At 42.5% G+C, this 16,443-nt stretch overlaps 1 protein-coding gene across 1 annotated transcript in view; it reads left to right on the plus strand.

The window, feature by feature from the left end:
- The first annotated feature begins 12,286 nt into the window (after positions 1-12,286).
- Positions 12,287-16,443, plus strand: part of NKD1 (NKD inhibitor of Wnt signaling pathway 1) — a 104,690-nt gene continuing 100,533 nt past the window's right edge. The window contains exons 1-3 of the mRNA XM_014882816.2: positions 12,287-12,438; positions 12,580-12,612; positions 12,971-13,128. Of these exons, the coding sequence (XP_014738302.1) occupies positions 12,414-12,438; positions 12,580-12,612; positions 12,971-13,128 (216 nt within the window). The 5' untranslated portion in view covers positions 12,287-12,413. The remainder of the gene's footprint in view (positions 12,439-12,579; positions 12,613-12,970; positions 13,129-16,443) is intronic.

Genomic DNA, 16,443 nt, shown 5'->3' on the forward strand with positions numbered 1-16,443 from the left:
GGTCAGATGCTCATCCTATACTCAAAATCTGTGCCGAATGCAGGCTGGAAAGAACTCAAGGATCTGCAGCTGCCTTTTCTATGCACAGGGTTGGACCAGAAAGCTCCACTGTAATGAAATGTGATGGCTTCAGAGGGACTGCTCAGTTGTGAAGCCTAAAGAGGAATATACATACTTAAGATTCTTTTTGCTTTGTTTTCTCTTATATTATTTTATCTTTTTAATAGGATTATGTCTGTACTATTTGGAATATCTGATGGGCCCAGAGTTCTTGTTCAGGGTCAGGCTGGATGCTGTATGTAGTGACTGTTAACTCAGTATTAGCAAAACAAAGTATTATTAATTTTTGCATCTCATGTGGTGAAAAAGCCCTGGTGTCCTAACAAAGGAAATGTAAAAATCTGCAGTGTAAAAACACATAAAATAAAGCTGACTGGCTTTAACTGGCCCAAATGTTTAGCATAATCAGAGGCACCCTGCAGTATGGCTGTAAAGGAAACTGACAGAAAAAAATGTTCTTCCTTTATAGCAAAACTGAAATGGAGACACTGAATTACTTCTGAAATGAAAGTGTACCTTCCTTAATAAAATCTCTGGGAAGATGAACCTAGGTAAATAAAGAGTCAGAATTGGAAACTATTTTTTTTCAGATGATATCCTAAATCTTTAAAATAGATAAAATAATAAATATAATTACTATATTTGTTATATCTAGGACCTGAATTTTCGATCATGTTTTTCTGAGTCATCCTTGCCCTTAAGAGATGAAAAGGAAAAGTAATACCATTGAAGATACAAAACTACTTGTAACACATAATCTCTGTATTCTCTCACATTTCAAATTGGAACTGGTCAGAAAATTTATTGTGGAACTGCTCTTCATTGCAAAATGGCAATCCACATAAATGCTTCACTTTTGACAACGCTCTGTGTATTAAAATACTGGAGCAGAATATTTGAATAGACTTGAAACAGAAGTTCTTTATATTTTTGGAATAGAACATTTTGACCTTGTAAAATAGCTTTTTTAGCCCATTGTTTAAAATTAAGAAGACAAACTCTTTTGTAATAGGAAAAGCCTAAAAAATCAGAACCATCAGTTTAAACTCAAAAAGAACTTTAAAAAAATTATGAAAATAAAGAAAGAGTTTTTTCCTCATTTAGAATGAAAAATGAAATTGTGGAATTTCCTACATAGCTGAAAACCTATTTTCTGCAGAGCTCTGATCCCAGCTGTAAGCATGACAAAGGGTTGGACCATTGTAGCAACTTGAAACCCTTTACTTGTAATATTTACTTTTGTCTAATTTTCTTTAAATGAATGCAGAGAATCACATCTGGATTCTTTTAATTGCTAAAGTGAAAATTATGGATGGCTGGGATAGTTTGTGGTCCTTGCAAAATCAGTCTCCTGCCAGTTTGTACACAAAAGACCATTCCATGTTTACTTCTGAGGTTGGTACACGGAATTTGTGATTGGCACAAACTCCAGGCGTGTTCCAGCAGCCCACGCAAATGTGGGGCTGGAGCTGGGAAAGTTCAGAGCCCAGCTGGTGTCTAATCAGGAAAGGGATGGGAAGGGCAACACAAAGGGTTTCTGCAAGTGTATCAGCAGGTAAAATGTGGGTCTGCTGCTGAATGAGGCGGTGGGCTTGGTGACAAAGGACACACAGAAGGTCGAGGCACTCACTGAACTCTTCAGCTCCTTCTCTCCTGGTAAAACCAGCCCCCAGCAATCCCAGGGTCTTGAACCCAGTGAGAAAATCTGCAGCAGTGAAGACTCACCCTCAGTGAAAAATGTCAGGTCAGGGGGTGTTTAAAGAAGCTGGATGTACACGAGCCCTTGGGAAGCAATGGGATGCACTCATGGGGGAGCTGGCTGATGTCTCTGAGAGGCCACTCTCAGCTATCATTGAAAGGTCACCTCTGTCAGGGGAGGCTTCTGAGGACAGAAATAAAGCAAATGTGACACATCTTCAAGGAGGACAAAGAGAGTTACAGACCAGTCAGCTTCACCCTGATCCCAGGGAAGGCTATGGAACAAATGCCCTGGAACCCATTTCCAAGCACACTTAGAACAGAAGGTGACTGGGAGCACTCAGCATTGATTATGCAGGGGGGGAAATCATCCCTGGCAAACCTGGTAGCCTTCTATAAGAAAGGTGGATGTTGCAGAGGCTATTGTTCATTTTGATTTTGATAAAACTTTTGACACTGTCTAACAGTAAGATCCTTGCTGACAGAGGGATGGAGGATGGTCTGGATGAAGGCACAGGCAGGTGGGCTGAGCCCTGGCTGAACTGCTGGGCTTGGAGCCTTGTGATCAGCTGGAGGTGGCACCAGTGCTGTACCCAAGGAACCAATACAGCAGCCAAATACTGTTACACCCCTTCCTTCATGACCAGGGGGAGGCTATGTCAGCTTTAAGTTGTTAGTCCTGTTTGGGCCTGATTTAAGACTGATACATTTAGAATGCTTAACTATTTGCCAGGGTGCCATAATTCTGAGTATGATTCCATTGTGTGAAAAATGAGCTATTAAAATATTAGACGTTATAGTAAAGAGAATATAGAATTTAAAAACAAAAGTTCTATTATTCGTCTCATTGGTTTTTGCTACAGAAAAGAATTTGTGGAGAACCATAGGGTATTCAACAATAATCCAACAGTGGGGAAGAGCTGAAATATATTCTTTTTCCATAGAGATTTATGCTGATTTGTAGAATTTTAAATCCAGTTTTATTAATGCCTTCCCACTCTCAGTAGGAAATACTCAGAACATACGAGGAAACTGTCTTATGAAACAAGATTTTATTTTAATAATGTGGATATTATTGTACAGTTACTCAGACATGAAGAGACTGAATAGTACCTCATGGGTCTCTTGAAATCAGTATGGAGCCTCCAGACCAGCTCAGTGGCTTAGTTGAACTCAGTGCAAGAATTTTCTTCTTCTCTTCCATGGGGACTATACTAATTGAACTTCTTCAATTGGTCTGAAACACTCATGATCCACTTTATTTTTTTTTGTGGTAGGTAGATCAAGAATTGCTGAACAGGGCACTGGTCTCTAACAGTGACCAAAAGAAGATGCCTGGGGAAGAATATAATAGGGTTAACATATCATGATACTTCCACTCAGTCATCTCTCACAACTTGTTATTCAGGGAATTCTTGAGTCTGAAGTGACTTCTCTGTATTGAGAAACTGTCTCTGGATTTCCCTTATGTTGGTTTGCCCAAACTTTCCCTGAGCCTATGTAAGCTATGGTACTCCCACTGTTTGGTTGGTTAGGAGCACCAGAGGAGCAGAGATTGCATGGCTGCTCTTGCATGTGTTTGTCTGCCTGAGGCTGATGGGAATGGCTGATCTGGTCACAGTATTTTTCTGGACAGTATCTCTCTGCACAAGAGGGCTGATTAGAGCAAACTCTAAGAGCAGTAAGAAACTTTTTGTGACGACATTCTAACTCCTTGCAGAAACAGAAACAAAATATTCCACAGATGCACAACTGCACATTAAAAAAATGGGCTTAACACACCTGTAACTTACACATTGTCTTCTGTACAGTGACAGAGCTATGATCTCCCAAACTTTTGTGCATCCCACTTAAGCCTTGTCCAGCAAAATAGCATTTTGTTCCCTCTGATCTCCTGAATGTTTTACAAAGCATAGGATGCAGAAGTATCCTTTCTTATGATTGAAAAAATAAAGTCACCTCTCCCTTCGAGATCAGAGGGAAGAAGAACTTTAAAATCTTGCTCCATATGCACAAAGTGGAATGCATCTCACTCAGCTTTAGCTATCTACAATATCTTCACTTGATCTGGTCACCTGGTCTCCCCTTATAGCCAAGGGAGGGGAATAACCTGTTCATCTGACCTATTTTAAGTGTCTATATTAAGATGAGACAAATCATGTTCTAATAGGTACTTTTAGAAGATGATTCATTTCAACTTCATAGAGACATATAAAATAGGTCACATAAATCACCCATTACTCTCCATTGAGTATAGAGGAAGATAAATTCTACCTAGTATATGTTCAGGAATTTGTATTTTTTAAAATGTAAATTTAGATGAATAAATAAGACACTGTTCTCTTATATTGTGAATGTGATATTAGCAGCACTTCCCCAGCCAGAGTCCTATACCTGCCTCATGATACTGAAGGACTCGTCTAGGGAAAAATTCTCATAAGATATTGCAAGAGGCTTTTACAAGGGAGGCTGTGAGGAAGTACAAAGTGTGTGATTTATGTACCCAAGCTCTTTCACTCGTCTGCCCTTTGGCTGCCAGAACAGAGGCAAAAGGGGAAGCATGCTATGATGCACCCTGCCTTTGCAGGACGCTGGCAGAAATGCTGCCTTGGTTAGATGTGGTCTGGCACTGGTTCAAAACCACCATGGCAAAATTATGAATGCCAGGAGAAGAATTGAGGGCTTGTTGGTTTTTTCTGTTGTCCCAGAATTCCTGTAGCTTCTGTCATGTATTTGAAAATGCACAATGTAAAAGGACATAGAAAGTAGAACAGAGCAGCAAAGTGGATCTCCATGGGTTATCTTCATTCAAACTAATGCAGCCTATCTGAATGCAATAATTATGTCATTAATGCCATAAGAAAATGTTTCAGAGGTACAGTGAAGAGGCCATGTATCAATCACACAAATTAAATCAATGTGCAGTGTGCTTGGTAGAAGCAAAGTCTTGTAACACTGATAGTTAATGGTAAAAGAAAAGCAGAGAAATAGAAATTAAATGTTCAGAGCTTACTTGGTCATTTTGTATCTGTCCATCTGCCATTCCTTCAGAAGTGTCCATGTAGAAGTGAAGAAGACTTTGATTTTAAGCTCATTTAAGATAGTGTCTTACCTATATGAGTCAGTGTTGTGGCTCCTTTGGATGCACCTTGTGAAAAAACGAGGAAAATTTTGAAAACAAAGCTGTTTTCCACAGCAAAGTTTAGAGAATATAGGTAAGCAGCAAGGACAACTTAGATCAAGCCGTGTGTGCTGTGCTGGTGACCTCAAGATAGTTGAACTGCTCTAGTGATTTCTGTTTTCCTTGCAAGGAGCTCCTTGCACACGGGGTTCTGTGCATGTCTCATCACCTGGAGATGAGTGTGCTGGGCAGTGCTGACACCTCTGTGCTCCTGCATCTCCCTGGGTCTGTGCCTGAAACCAGTCTGCTCCTGATTCAACAGCCTTGGTAAGTGCACAAAGGCTGAGCACTGAGCCAGGACCATGCTCAGCAGTTACAGTTTGAATATTTTCTGTTGTACTCTGGGGTAATTCATCCCCAAGACTGTCTGTGGGTACAGGCAGCTGGGCTCTGCTTGGTACTGCAGAGCAGAAAAACACACACAGGGAAATGGAGAGGGGCAGCTCCTGTGCCTCACCCCTCACCTGTGCCAGTCTCTGTATTCCTGCTGCATCACAGGCTTTGCACCACCACCACTCCTTGGTGTGCACCGGGTACCTGTGGGGAAACTCAGCAGTAACCAATGACTCAACGTGTAAAGACCTTGGAGATAAATCTGATCATTTATTCTGCTGTATCTTAATTTTCAAAGAAGGCATTCTTTTATAGCCAAGTTTATTTTAGGATGACAAAATACTTGTGGCACGTTACTGGAGCCAGATTTGTATAGTGACATGGTGGTCCAGGCAGAGTTTTTAGAGCAAAGTTTTCTTTCCCAGTACGATATGGTTATGAGTGTTTGCTAAAACACTTTGGAATTGTTATAATTCATGCAGAGCTTAAAAGGTAGTTTTGCTAACATTTTTCATCCTTTTCAGATATTTATTAAGTTAACACTTCTTACACTTACTTATTTGTAAGCACAGCACCAACTCTGTTTACTATACCAACAGAATTTCAATAAACTTTCTGCTTATTAAAAAAAAACCCCAGCAAAACTAACATAGAAGTGCTGTGCTGAACCACCACACATTGAATTCAAGCCTTTCACGTTTCATGAAAGTTTTGCAAATGCTATCATATTGGAAATCAGGTCTGGGTGACTGTCAAAGTCTTTAGTTTCAAAAATACTGAAAATACTCCAGACGTGGAACCTAAATACAAAATATAAGTGCAGATCCTGATTCTTACATTTTCTTTCCAAAGGTCACGGGTTTGTCAACATGTGACAGTATAAGACTATACCACACCATAGTGGTAAATAATGAGACAGTGATCAAGCAACTTTCTCCTTTCTCCACCCCTTGCTGTGGGTTGCCACTATGTCAGAAGTGACTTCTACACAAGCAGTGTGCTCTGTGTGTAAGGTCTGACTGGTCTTACTTTGATCCCATGCCAATTGTTTTTCCAGCCATAATTTTTCCTTTTTCAGAAAGAAAAGCACCAGTGAGTTACAAAATGAAAAATGAAAACAGAAATCCAGCTTCTTGTAGTTTAAAAAACCCCAACAACACCGAGCAAGTAGCAGCAGAGTGGAGAAGCTCAGCTGGCTTATCTGACAGTAGCCATTTGCTTTAATGCAAGACAAGTTTCTTTTGTCCATGTGCAGTGAGTATCCTCTAGAATGGATATGAAAAGTAATAGGGAATTGTATGATTTAATGGTGACCCTCAGTGCCATGCTTTGAACAGATCTATGATGTCTGTGTTGTCAGCTGTGGAGTGGGGCTCTCTTCAGTCATCAAAGCATTTTAGCAGAGTTTACAGTCTGCTGTTTATGTTATTGGCCAGTACTTTACTCTCCTGAATACAGTCTAACTATTCCACCGCCCCTGTGATGAGTATTCTTTTCGGCAGCAGCAGTCCTCACAGCCTTGGAACATTGTTTTTGGACACAAACATACACAAGTTATTAGAACACAAGATCAAAGGAGGTGTCCCACTGTCTTCCTTTCAATGCTCCCATTGTGTTTGTATGCTGAAGCCTGCTAGAGAGTTAGAACCAGAGAAGGGGGAGAGGGGGGGAGGAAACCTTTGTACAAAGGTACTTGTCACTGAGAGAAGCCCATAAAAGATGATGTGAGAAAAGACACCAGGTGGAGTATAAACCACCCTTATTGTTAAGAAATGCAAATAAAAATTCTCTCCTATATTAAAACTTTCTTACTTGTCATTTCTTAGATGGCAAAGGAAAGGTTCTGATTATTGAAGTCATGGCAGTACTTTCTACTTTGCTTCTTTTTATGTGTAGTACACTATATATGATGTGGAAAAAAGTTATTTTTCCACTTTCTCTGCATATTGTTAGTTACAGTTGTAAGCAAATTTCATCTCAGCAAAATATCCACTGGAAAAAGAAAACTCAGAAAAATCACACTTTAAAATATCTCAAGGATTCCCTTTTAGGAAGAACATCCATAGTTTTGGATTAGTAAATAATTTGCAAGTTCATTTTATTTGGATAGAAACAGTGTTTTCCTTCGGGAAACGATGACAGAAAATTTCCTGCTAATCTTGTATGATCTTTGAATTTAAATTAGTGGGGGGGTCTAACACCCACTAAAATATGTGAAAAAGCCAATTGTTTCTACATTACTGGGAATGTCCTGGCCTGCTATAAAGAGCTATATGGTGGAAGGAGTCTCACTAATTTTAGGCAGCATCAACTGTTTTTTTTTCACCTTTTCACTCTTCTAGTGAGCTGAAATCTGGATTACTGAATTAGCTATGCAAAGGTCTTTGAGAGAGAAGTTGCAGGACAACAAGTTACAGGTGACAATTAGGAATTCACAAAAACAAAGCATTTCTAAGCTCAGGCCTTCACTGAAGGCAGTTGCTGATGAGGACTTTCAGAGTAATAGATAGAGAAAACAAATTAACAAAATTAACCTGGCATGAACCTTTATCCTCATCATCATGGATTCTTCCATTTTAAGACCTCTGAAATGAATTTTCCTGAATACCATGAAAAGAAGATGTGATACTACCTGAAAAAGAGCATTTTAGTGGGGGCAGTACAAAGGACAACTGGGGGGCTCCTGGTGGTTGTGGAAAACAGCTCATCTACCAAATCAGCACTTGTCACCCTGAACTATCAATCTCTATCTGATGGGTTTTCTTGCCTTGAAGAGAAGTGAAAGAGAAAATACTTTAATAGTGGAAACTATATCCACTGGAGTGTGGAGACACAGTAGTCTTACAATCCGGGACTATGAAGTTTGCCGGGGTTTTCTCCAGACAATCATCACAGGCTCTCAGAAGATTTATAGGAATAATCTTGAAGAAGGCCTGGAAAAGTTTCTCATGGTACCTGAGCATGTGCAATATCTGGCAAGTGATGTAGTGAATGTGCTCATTTGTGATAGACATCTTTCTGCTGCACAGACACTGTTTGAACTTGCTGATCAGTCTTTCTTCCCCCTCTAGGGTCAGGGCAGTTGCTGACATCCAAGAAAAACCCAAGGAAAACCTGTGAAGCGAGTATGTTTGGAGTTGAAAGGATGCCACAGTGCAGACTCATGCCAAAGCTTTGAGGCAATAAGCTAAGGCTGCAAAGTTGCTAAAGCCAGGAGGTGCTAACATGCCAGATTGCAAAAATGCCTAAGGCAAAAATGCTGAAAAAACTGCCAAGACCAGAGGTACAAGGACAAAAGCCCAAAAGCTAAAACAGTGTCTTGTGACTGGCATCCCATTTATGTGTTGGGAATGAGCAGTCAGAGCACTCATGTGGTCACCAAACCAAAATTTAAATGTTCATAAAAGAGTTTGTGGCCCTAAGTGCATCAGCAAGGTAGTAATTGAGGCAACTGTTGAAGAGGTATCATTGCTGTGGGCAGCTCTTTGTTGATGGAGTAAAAGGGATTTGGCTGGTAAGTGGTTGAAATGGAGGCTGAGTGTGGTTTGTGACCATCTGTGATTCTGAGAGTGATGAGGTTAAAAATTCTGTATCAGCTGGATCCTGGAAATATGAAGATCTTACACATGATCCATGTTGTCCCTGGTAAAGCTGCTGAGAGCACCAGAAGCATCTTTAGAAACATATAAAACATATGTGTTTCCTTCACAACTGAGCAACCTTTTCTTAAAACCCTTCTGTTCAATATGGACTTAGATTGTTTAACACAGAGGAGGAAACATACAGTTTGCACTTTACTGCTTCTGTGTGCCTTTTTTTTTTTTTAAGAATTACATGGGGCTTTTCAACTTCAAAAAACACGTCAACTCTCACTTATTCTGGAGGTGGTGTAGCATGACCAGCATGGCACTTCCAGGTGGAAGAGAACAGCACCCACCTGAGACTGTGGGAGGCCAATACCAGACTTCTTTCATCTCCAGCTGGAGGGAACATGGCAGGAGAGGGGAAGAAAAGGAAGGAGATAAAGCAGAAGAACTGGAAAGCAGTATCTTACCACTACCCAGACAGGAAAATCAGAGTGGTGTTTTCATCTATCAGGTAACTCTTGCTATTGCAACTATTTTCCTTAATTTTGCTATGCCATTGAATATTGACAATGAATTCCTAGGACAGTCTTACGCACTTGTTCCTTAGCTAAGATGCATTTCCTATCATCAACTGCTTTATAGTATAGCAAGGCTTCAAAAGGTTTTCCATCTTCTGAAGAAGTAGCTTGGAGTCAGCACTAATGAAAGGGCAATGAATAATACTCTATGTCATAGCTTTCGAACTTTAAGAATTCCACTGAGGTCACTGGGTTGGAGATCCTTTAATCATTAGTACTGTTTTGTGAATGGTGTACTTTACTCTGATATTTTACTAGACTTCACTACTTAACACAGTTCTGGCCCCATGGAAGGAAAAACAAAAGGCTTTGTATGCCTTGAGGTCCCTGTTGTTTGAGAGTCTGATTCAAATCTTGAAGTTCCTGTTTAGTTGTTACACCATGTTAAATTCTCCTGAAATCAACGGGAATTTGATGTCTGAGCAAAACCATGCTATGAATTGCAAGATTTGTCACTTTGAGAGTAGCTAAAACTTTCTTGCTCCCAGATGGAGCAAGAATTAGCTGCAGTTGTGATTCATACCCAGGGTAAAATAACCAGCTTGTAATTGTGTTACTCCTGTGCCCAAGCAGCACAGTCATGAATCCCATTGCACATGGAGTCAGTTACTGACGTTTAGGATTCTTTTGTCAGATTTGCTCTCCTGTGAAAACCTTGGTTTTGCAGGGTATGTCATGGGCTGTAATTAGAAAGGGCTTGCTTTAAACCCTAACAAGTTGTGTATGGGAAGCAGTTCTGCACAAGAGTGGCTGTGTTATGAATGCAAGTTCCTTGATACAAGTGGACCTCTGTAATCTGCTGTGAAAGCCAAGGCTTCTTCCCCTGGCCACTTAAGCAGACCTGCTGAACTCAAGACATTTCTAAGGCCTTGTTTTATTCCCAAGAGCAGAATGTGAGCACCATCTCACAAGACAGACCCATCCCATTTGGGATCACTTATGCTAAGCTGTTCTCTATTTCTCATAAACAGTGAAGGTAAGTGATAGTCCAAATAAAATATTTGTTGATGAAGTTTTAAAGGGTACTTGTGTATATGCCAACGTGAGGTATTAGGATTTCGAATTTCTTCATATGGTTCAGAAAATTTTTTCTAGTTTTCACAGTCTAGGTGGGGCTCGTACCCCAATGAACTGCTTCATCTAAATCACTTTCTTCCCCTCTTTCACCTCCCCAAAACAAGAGACAATCTTCAAAGGAACAAATATGTCACTTTAAATACACAATATAAAAAATGGGCCAAATTATTAAAATACATAAAAAAGAAATTCACAAAAGATTCCTGTTATTAGCTATTTGACAAGCGATTGATGCTGTTGCAATGGTTGCATTTCACAATGCAAGGGCTTTCTCTTCTAGACAGATAAATAGTTGGAATAATGTGAGAAATGACTTTGCAATCATCGAAAGAACAATTTGGGTTGAAACGGTCCATTTAATGGCATTGCATTGGCTGTGCTGTACAGTTGTTTCATACCAGACATTCACCACATCCATGTGCTTTGGAATTCCTTCTAAAAATGAGCTCCAAGCCTGACCCTCCTCTCCCAGTCCCAATTCCCTGCAGAAGTGTTACTACATATGCTTTGAATCTTTTTTTCAGATGAGCTCCCAAGTCTAACTCCTTCCTCCCTGTGCTTGAAACATATGGATTTGAAAGCACAGATGTGGCCTTGAAGTTTTTGGATCAGGCCCATCTGGGTCAAACCCTACATAGTTTGACTAGTAGTTTCTTGAGTTAAATTCTCAGAAGTCTTCATTTTTTCTTGTTCTGAATCTACTACGCACTCCCTTTTATCTCTCCTAGTTGAACTACAAGGATCTCAAGGGAGATGTGATTTTCATAAACAGAAATATAATGACCAGCCAGAGGAAAAAAAGCAAATTTTTAATGACTGTGAGAATTATCTTTATGAAACAGCAAATTTCCTTTTAGTTTATGCTATATGTAAAAAATACACCATTCATAATTTGGAGAAGTAGGGGAGATTCTTTGTAAATCTCACCTACTTAACTAATAATGAAAAAAAAGCTGAGAGAGACTTTGTCCTCCTGCTGCCAACATCTTGAATCACTGAGAAAGGGCTCCGGACCTGACCCTGAGAACTGCTTTTTGGCATTAACAGTGACTTCATTAGGATCACTTGTGTGCGAAGGGATGCCCGTGAAAAACAATCTGCGCGCCTAAGTCAGCGGAACAGCCGCTTTTCCAGGCGGGCTGTCTCCCTTCGCCATGCAGGGAGCGCAGCAGGGCAGAGCAGCGCAGCCGGGGCAGGGTGCGGGGATCCCGGGCAGCCCGGGCAGCCCGGGCAGCCCGTGGGGAGCGGAGCGGAGCGGCGGGGGCGCGGCCCGCGGGATCCGCGCTCGCTGCGGGCGGAGGGCGGCGCTGGCGGCGGGGCCGGGCCGGACCGGGCCGGGCCGGGGACAGCGGAGCATTGTCCGCCCCCGGGGCTGTGCGGAGCGGGGCCGGCCGCGCCGCCCGTGCCTGGCTGGAAGTGAAACGCGCCCCGGCTGCTGCTCCTTTTTCTTTTTTTTTTCTTCTTCTTTTTTTTTTTTTTTTTTTTTTTTTTTTTTTTTTTTTTCCTCCCTTTTTCCTTTTTGAGCCTCCAAAAGGCTCACTCGCCCCTTTCATCTGCCGCCGCGGCCCAATGGGAAGGCGGAGGCTGCCTGCAAGTGGTCTAATCTCAATGAGGTGTCAATCATGTTCCCCGGTGGGTGAAGTAAGGTCTTTTGTAACCGCCTCTGTCTTTGGGAAAGAGAGGAGAGAGGAGGAAGGCTGGAGCGGAGAGGGGGACGCCGGACCGTGCTGCAGGAGAGGAGCTGAGATATGAGCTCGCTCGTGTGTTAGCAGGGAGAAGCGGAGCACATGGATTTCTAAACACGCTGGGATTTTATATATCTACAAAAAATAACAACAAGCGAACCAGACCCTACTGAAAACAGTCAAATGAATCGTAATTGCAGATCAATGCAGAGAGATGGGGAAACTTCACTCGAAACATGGTTAGTTCCTTTCACTTGCTACTTCCTTAGCCCCTTCCCTTTATTCGGATTTTATTCGGTTTGGTGCTGTGATTTTTATTCTGGTGTCTAACGATCTTCCTTTATTATTTCCCTCACACACTTTCCTCCGGATCTGCCTAGCTGCCGTTTGTAAACCCAGAGAAAGTCCAGAAGGTAGGGATGGCTCCTCACTGTTAGTAACTTTGAACGCCCTCCCCCGGTCCGGCTGGCTGCCCCCGGCCCCCTGCCCTGTCCCCTCAACTTTCCGCCGCGCTTTGCTCTCTGCGCGGCCGGTCCCGGTCCCAGCTCCCGTGCCGGTACCGGTCCCAGCCCCGGACCCGGTTCCCGCTCCAGCCCCAGCCCCGGTTCCCGCTCCAGCCCCAGCCCCGGTCCCCGCTCCGCTCCCAGCCCCGGTGCCGGTCCAAGCCCCGGTGCCGGTGTCAGCCCAGCCCCAGCCTGGCTCGGGGATGGCCGCGGGGGTCGGGCGGGCTCTGCGGGCGGCTCAGCGGCGGCATTGTCTCCTCTTTTCTAGGTGATAGTTTCGCGGTGAACGCCTCTCTGGCTCGCAGAGGGCTGGAGGACTGGATGGTGAAGCAGAAATACTCCGGGGGCAGCAGCAGCGGCGGCAGCAGCTCGGGACTCCAGCACGGCTGCCAGCACCGCGCCGTGTGCAGGCTCTCCAGCGCCAGGGTATGTCAGCTCCTCGCTGCCCCCCCGCCCCTTCCCTTTGAAATAGTGAAAAGCAAAAGCTCTTTCTACATCCCTCTTTCCCTCCCAAGGGGCGGTTGTGCAAAGGAAGGTTTTCTTTGCCCTAATGTTGCTCCGAGGCGCTGCCCCGTGGGTGGTTTCCTTCAGTTCCTTTGATGAAGTTAGAAGCTGCAGAGCAAACTTGGTGAGGGTACAAAAGCCAGAGGAGTAAGGGAACCTGAGTGCCGGTGTCTGGGCAGTACGATTAGAACAAAACCTTTCACAAACAGGAACAAACAATGTCTGGGGAAAGCCCAGCACCCAGCCAGTGTGCGATAGCTTGTGAACCCTGATTAGTGCACAAGTTTGCCTGTGACATTTTGGGAGGCAAGGAGAAGTCCCCGAAGAGTTATTGTTATTTATTTGCTCGTTGCTAAAACCGTGAGGCTGACTCTCTCCACGAGAGTAACTGTGCCAGTCACTTGTCCTGGCTGTTTCACCCCTTCTCTTTCCTTCAGTCCTCCATGTAAAGCAGGGCTGCAGGAAATGTTTCAGTTGCCGTTTTCTTTTATTTATTTTTAATGTTGTCTCTTTAAACAAAGAGGCATGATGGGAGGTAAACAGACTTAACGTTACTTAGATATAGTCCTCATAGTGTTTCAGGGTGTGATCCAGAGCTTATTGATGTTTACTGAAAGACTCCCATTGACTTTGGATCAAGCCCTGAAAGCTTCATCACTGGAAAGGTAACCTGAGAGATGGGGAGATTGGAATCTGTGCTTCCCAGCAAGCAGTGTGGCTTTGAAAGCACAGCAGAGCCAGGGCCACCAAACCTCCTGCAGACTCTTTGCTTTGTTAGCTACCAGTTGTATTGTCAGAAGCCTGGGCTTCTTGTGTCTCAGGAAAAATTAACTTGCAAGTCAAGAATACTAAATTTTAGGTTGGACGTGTAAGTGAGTAGAAGATGTGTAGTATGGGAAAAGCTAATGATGACATTTTACATTCCACCAGTATTGTATTTTGAGAGTCACTAGAAGTAAGGCAAAGGAGGTAAGAAGTTGATTTGTTTGTAACTGATTAACATAATCACCTTCAACTTGCAGGTATGGTTGGTTGAAGTGATATTTATTGTGCTTTACTTGGAAACAGTATGATCAAAGAAAGAAGTTCTCATTAACTATGAGAGTACAGATGCAAAGAGTAAAAACGCTTGTTTTTAATTATTTTCTAATTATCCCAATTTTTGTAAGTCATGGCTTTTACATATGTTCTGCCTTTCACATGTATATTTTCTAGAAAAGAAGCTCAACTCACCAAACTAAACATAGATTTAATATACAAGAGTTAAAAGCAAAACCTCTGACTTTAATTTGTGAAATGTATTTTCTTGCCCAAAGATGATTTGCTTTCTGGAAAGAAGGGGGAAATATCTTTTGCAAAGATACTTTCTATTCACAACACTCTTCAGTTGGCAGTTTCGTGAGGTCTGCTCAGCTGGAATGACAGTAGAAGAGTATTTCCCCTCTTACTCAAGAGGAAGTCCTCCTCATGATGGCTCAGCAATTAGCAAGCTATTAACTAAATATTAGTCTACAGTTTTAGTACATTATAAAACTGTAAATAGGTTTAAGTGTGTTTAAAAGCACTGTTCCCATGAGGCTTTTTACTGTCATCCTTATAGAGATGTTTCTGAACGTTCAAAAATATTTGCCATTTATTGCCTAATATATTTGGTAGGATCTGTGTGCATGCATGGCCTGCTCATTGATTTAGTTTGTCATCCTGTCACAGGCACACTGTGACAGCTACATTAAAGTTCCTTTAAAATACTAACTTTTGGAATATGGAAGGATGCATTTCTAATCCTACATTGGAACCAGATGTGCCATATGTACAGTCATTTTGACAAGGATTATGGAGTCACAGCTATTGACTCCATAACTGAGATTGCACGACTGCTTCTCTTCTGAGATCTCTTTGATGTCTTGTGTAATTATACCAAGATACAAAGGGAATTGTAGCCTAACCTCTTGGTTCCTTGGTCTCCTCAAGATGTAGAAATAGTGGTTTCTTTTGCTAATGGTTAGTCACGGGTTTGTGTGGGACAGTGGTGTAGTCCCCAATAGCGTACTAGTGTTGCACTTGAATTGACCAAGGACTCTTCTCTTTACTGCTTCAAAGTTGATCCTAAAATGTTCAATAAGCTTGCAAGACTCCGTGGAATGGTACAGTTTTATTGTGTCACAGCTGAAACTGTGATTTCTCAGTAAAACATGTTTTTTCTCCTCCAAAATAGAAGCCAATTTGCTGCATTTGTGACTTATGGCAGAGAGAGCTAGATCAAACGCTGATGAAAATACCTGCATTCACAGAAACATACAGCTGTGGACCTAGAAATAATTTTCCTGGTAGGCGTCCTTAACCAGAGCTTTGTTGATGGTGGTTTTGTTAGAATGTAGGGCCTATTGGATGAAGTTCAGTTTACTTCCAAAGACCTGTTGATGGGAGAGGAGAACTAGCCTGAAGACCTTCCAAGACTGAAATTCAAAATTTGGATTATTTTTATCAGAACTTGGATGTGATAGTGCAGTTTGATTTATTTTACTGTCTATAAGCCAAAAATTCTGTCTTGGTTGTAGTTGGAAGGCTGTTTGTCTCAAGAACAGACAGTGAATTGTTCTGCTAAAGTTAGGGGAGATGACACTGAAGTTCAGGGGATTCGTGCAGTGTTTTACAAGAGGAATGAGTGACTAATAGAGGAAAGCAGTAAAGTTTCATTTGTAGTCCTCTCTAGAATGACTGAATTTACAATTGTTGTGGAGGGGAGGTCTTTACATCACTTCACTCGAGGAGAGTTTAGTTGTATTGACACCTTTCCTTTTCCTGAGCAGAAGTTTTGAGAGTTTCTGGGTTGGAGAGCTTCCCTCGGCCGATGCGTTGTCCGTGTCGTGTCCATGTGTCTGTCCCCTCCGGATCACTGGAGGAACAGTAACTCGTGTCCAGCTGTTGCCCAGAGCAGCAGCGTTCCGAGCAGGGTGCCGTGGCAGATGGCTGGGTGGAGGCATGTGCCAGGGGAGGGGAGTGTGTCCGGAACGAGCGCTGTGCCGTGCGTGCCGAGAGCTCGCTCTCATTAAACCATTGCCACCCGCCCAGCAGGGGCTGCTCTGCTCCAAGTGTTTTAATGACTCCGAGGGCTGGCCCGCAGCTTCCATGGAGATTAAAGAGAAAAGGAGTTCTGTTGCATCCATGAAAAGTATGAGGTCCAGAGTCATCTTCTGCTTTCAAAGCTAATTGAAACCACTGAGGCTGTAAATCTGC

The sequence above is a fragment of the Sturnus vulgaris genome, chromosome 12 (genome assembly GCF_052056855.1).
Source record: "Sturnus vulgaris isolate bStuVul1 chromosome 12, bStuVul1.hap1, whole genome shotgun sequence".
Taxonomy (NCBI): Eukaryota; Metazoa; Chordata; class Aves; order Passeriformes; family Sturnidae; genus Sturnus; species Sturnus vulgaris.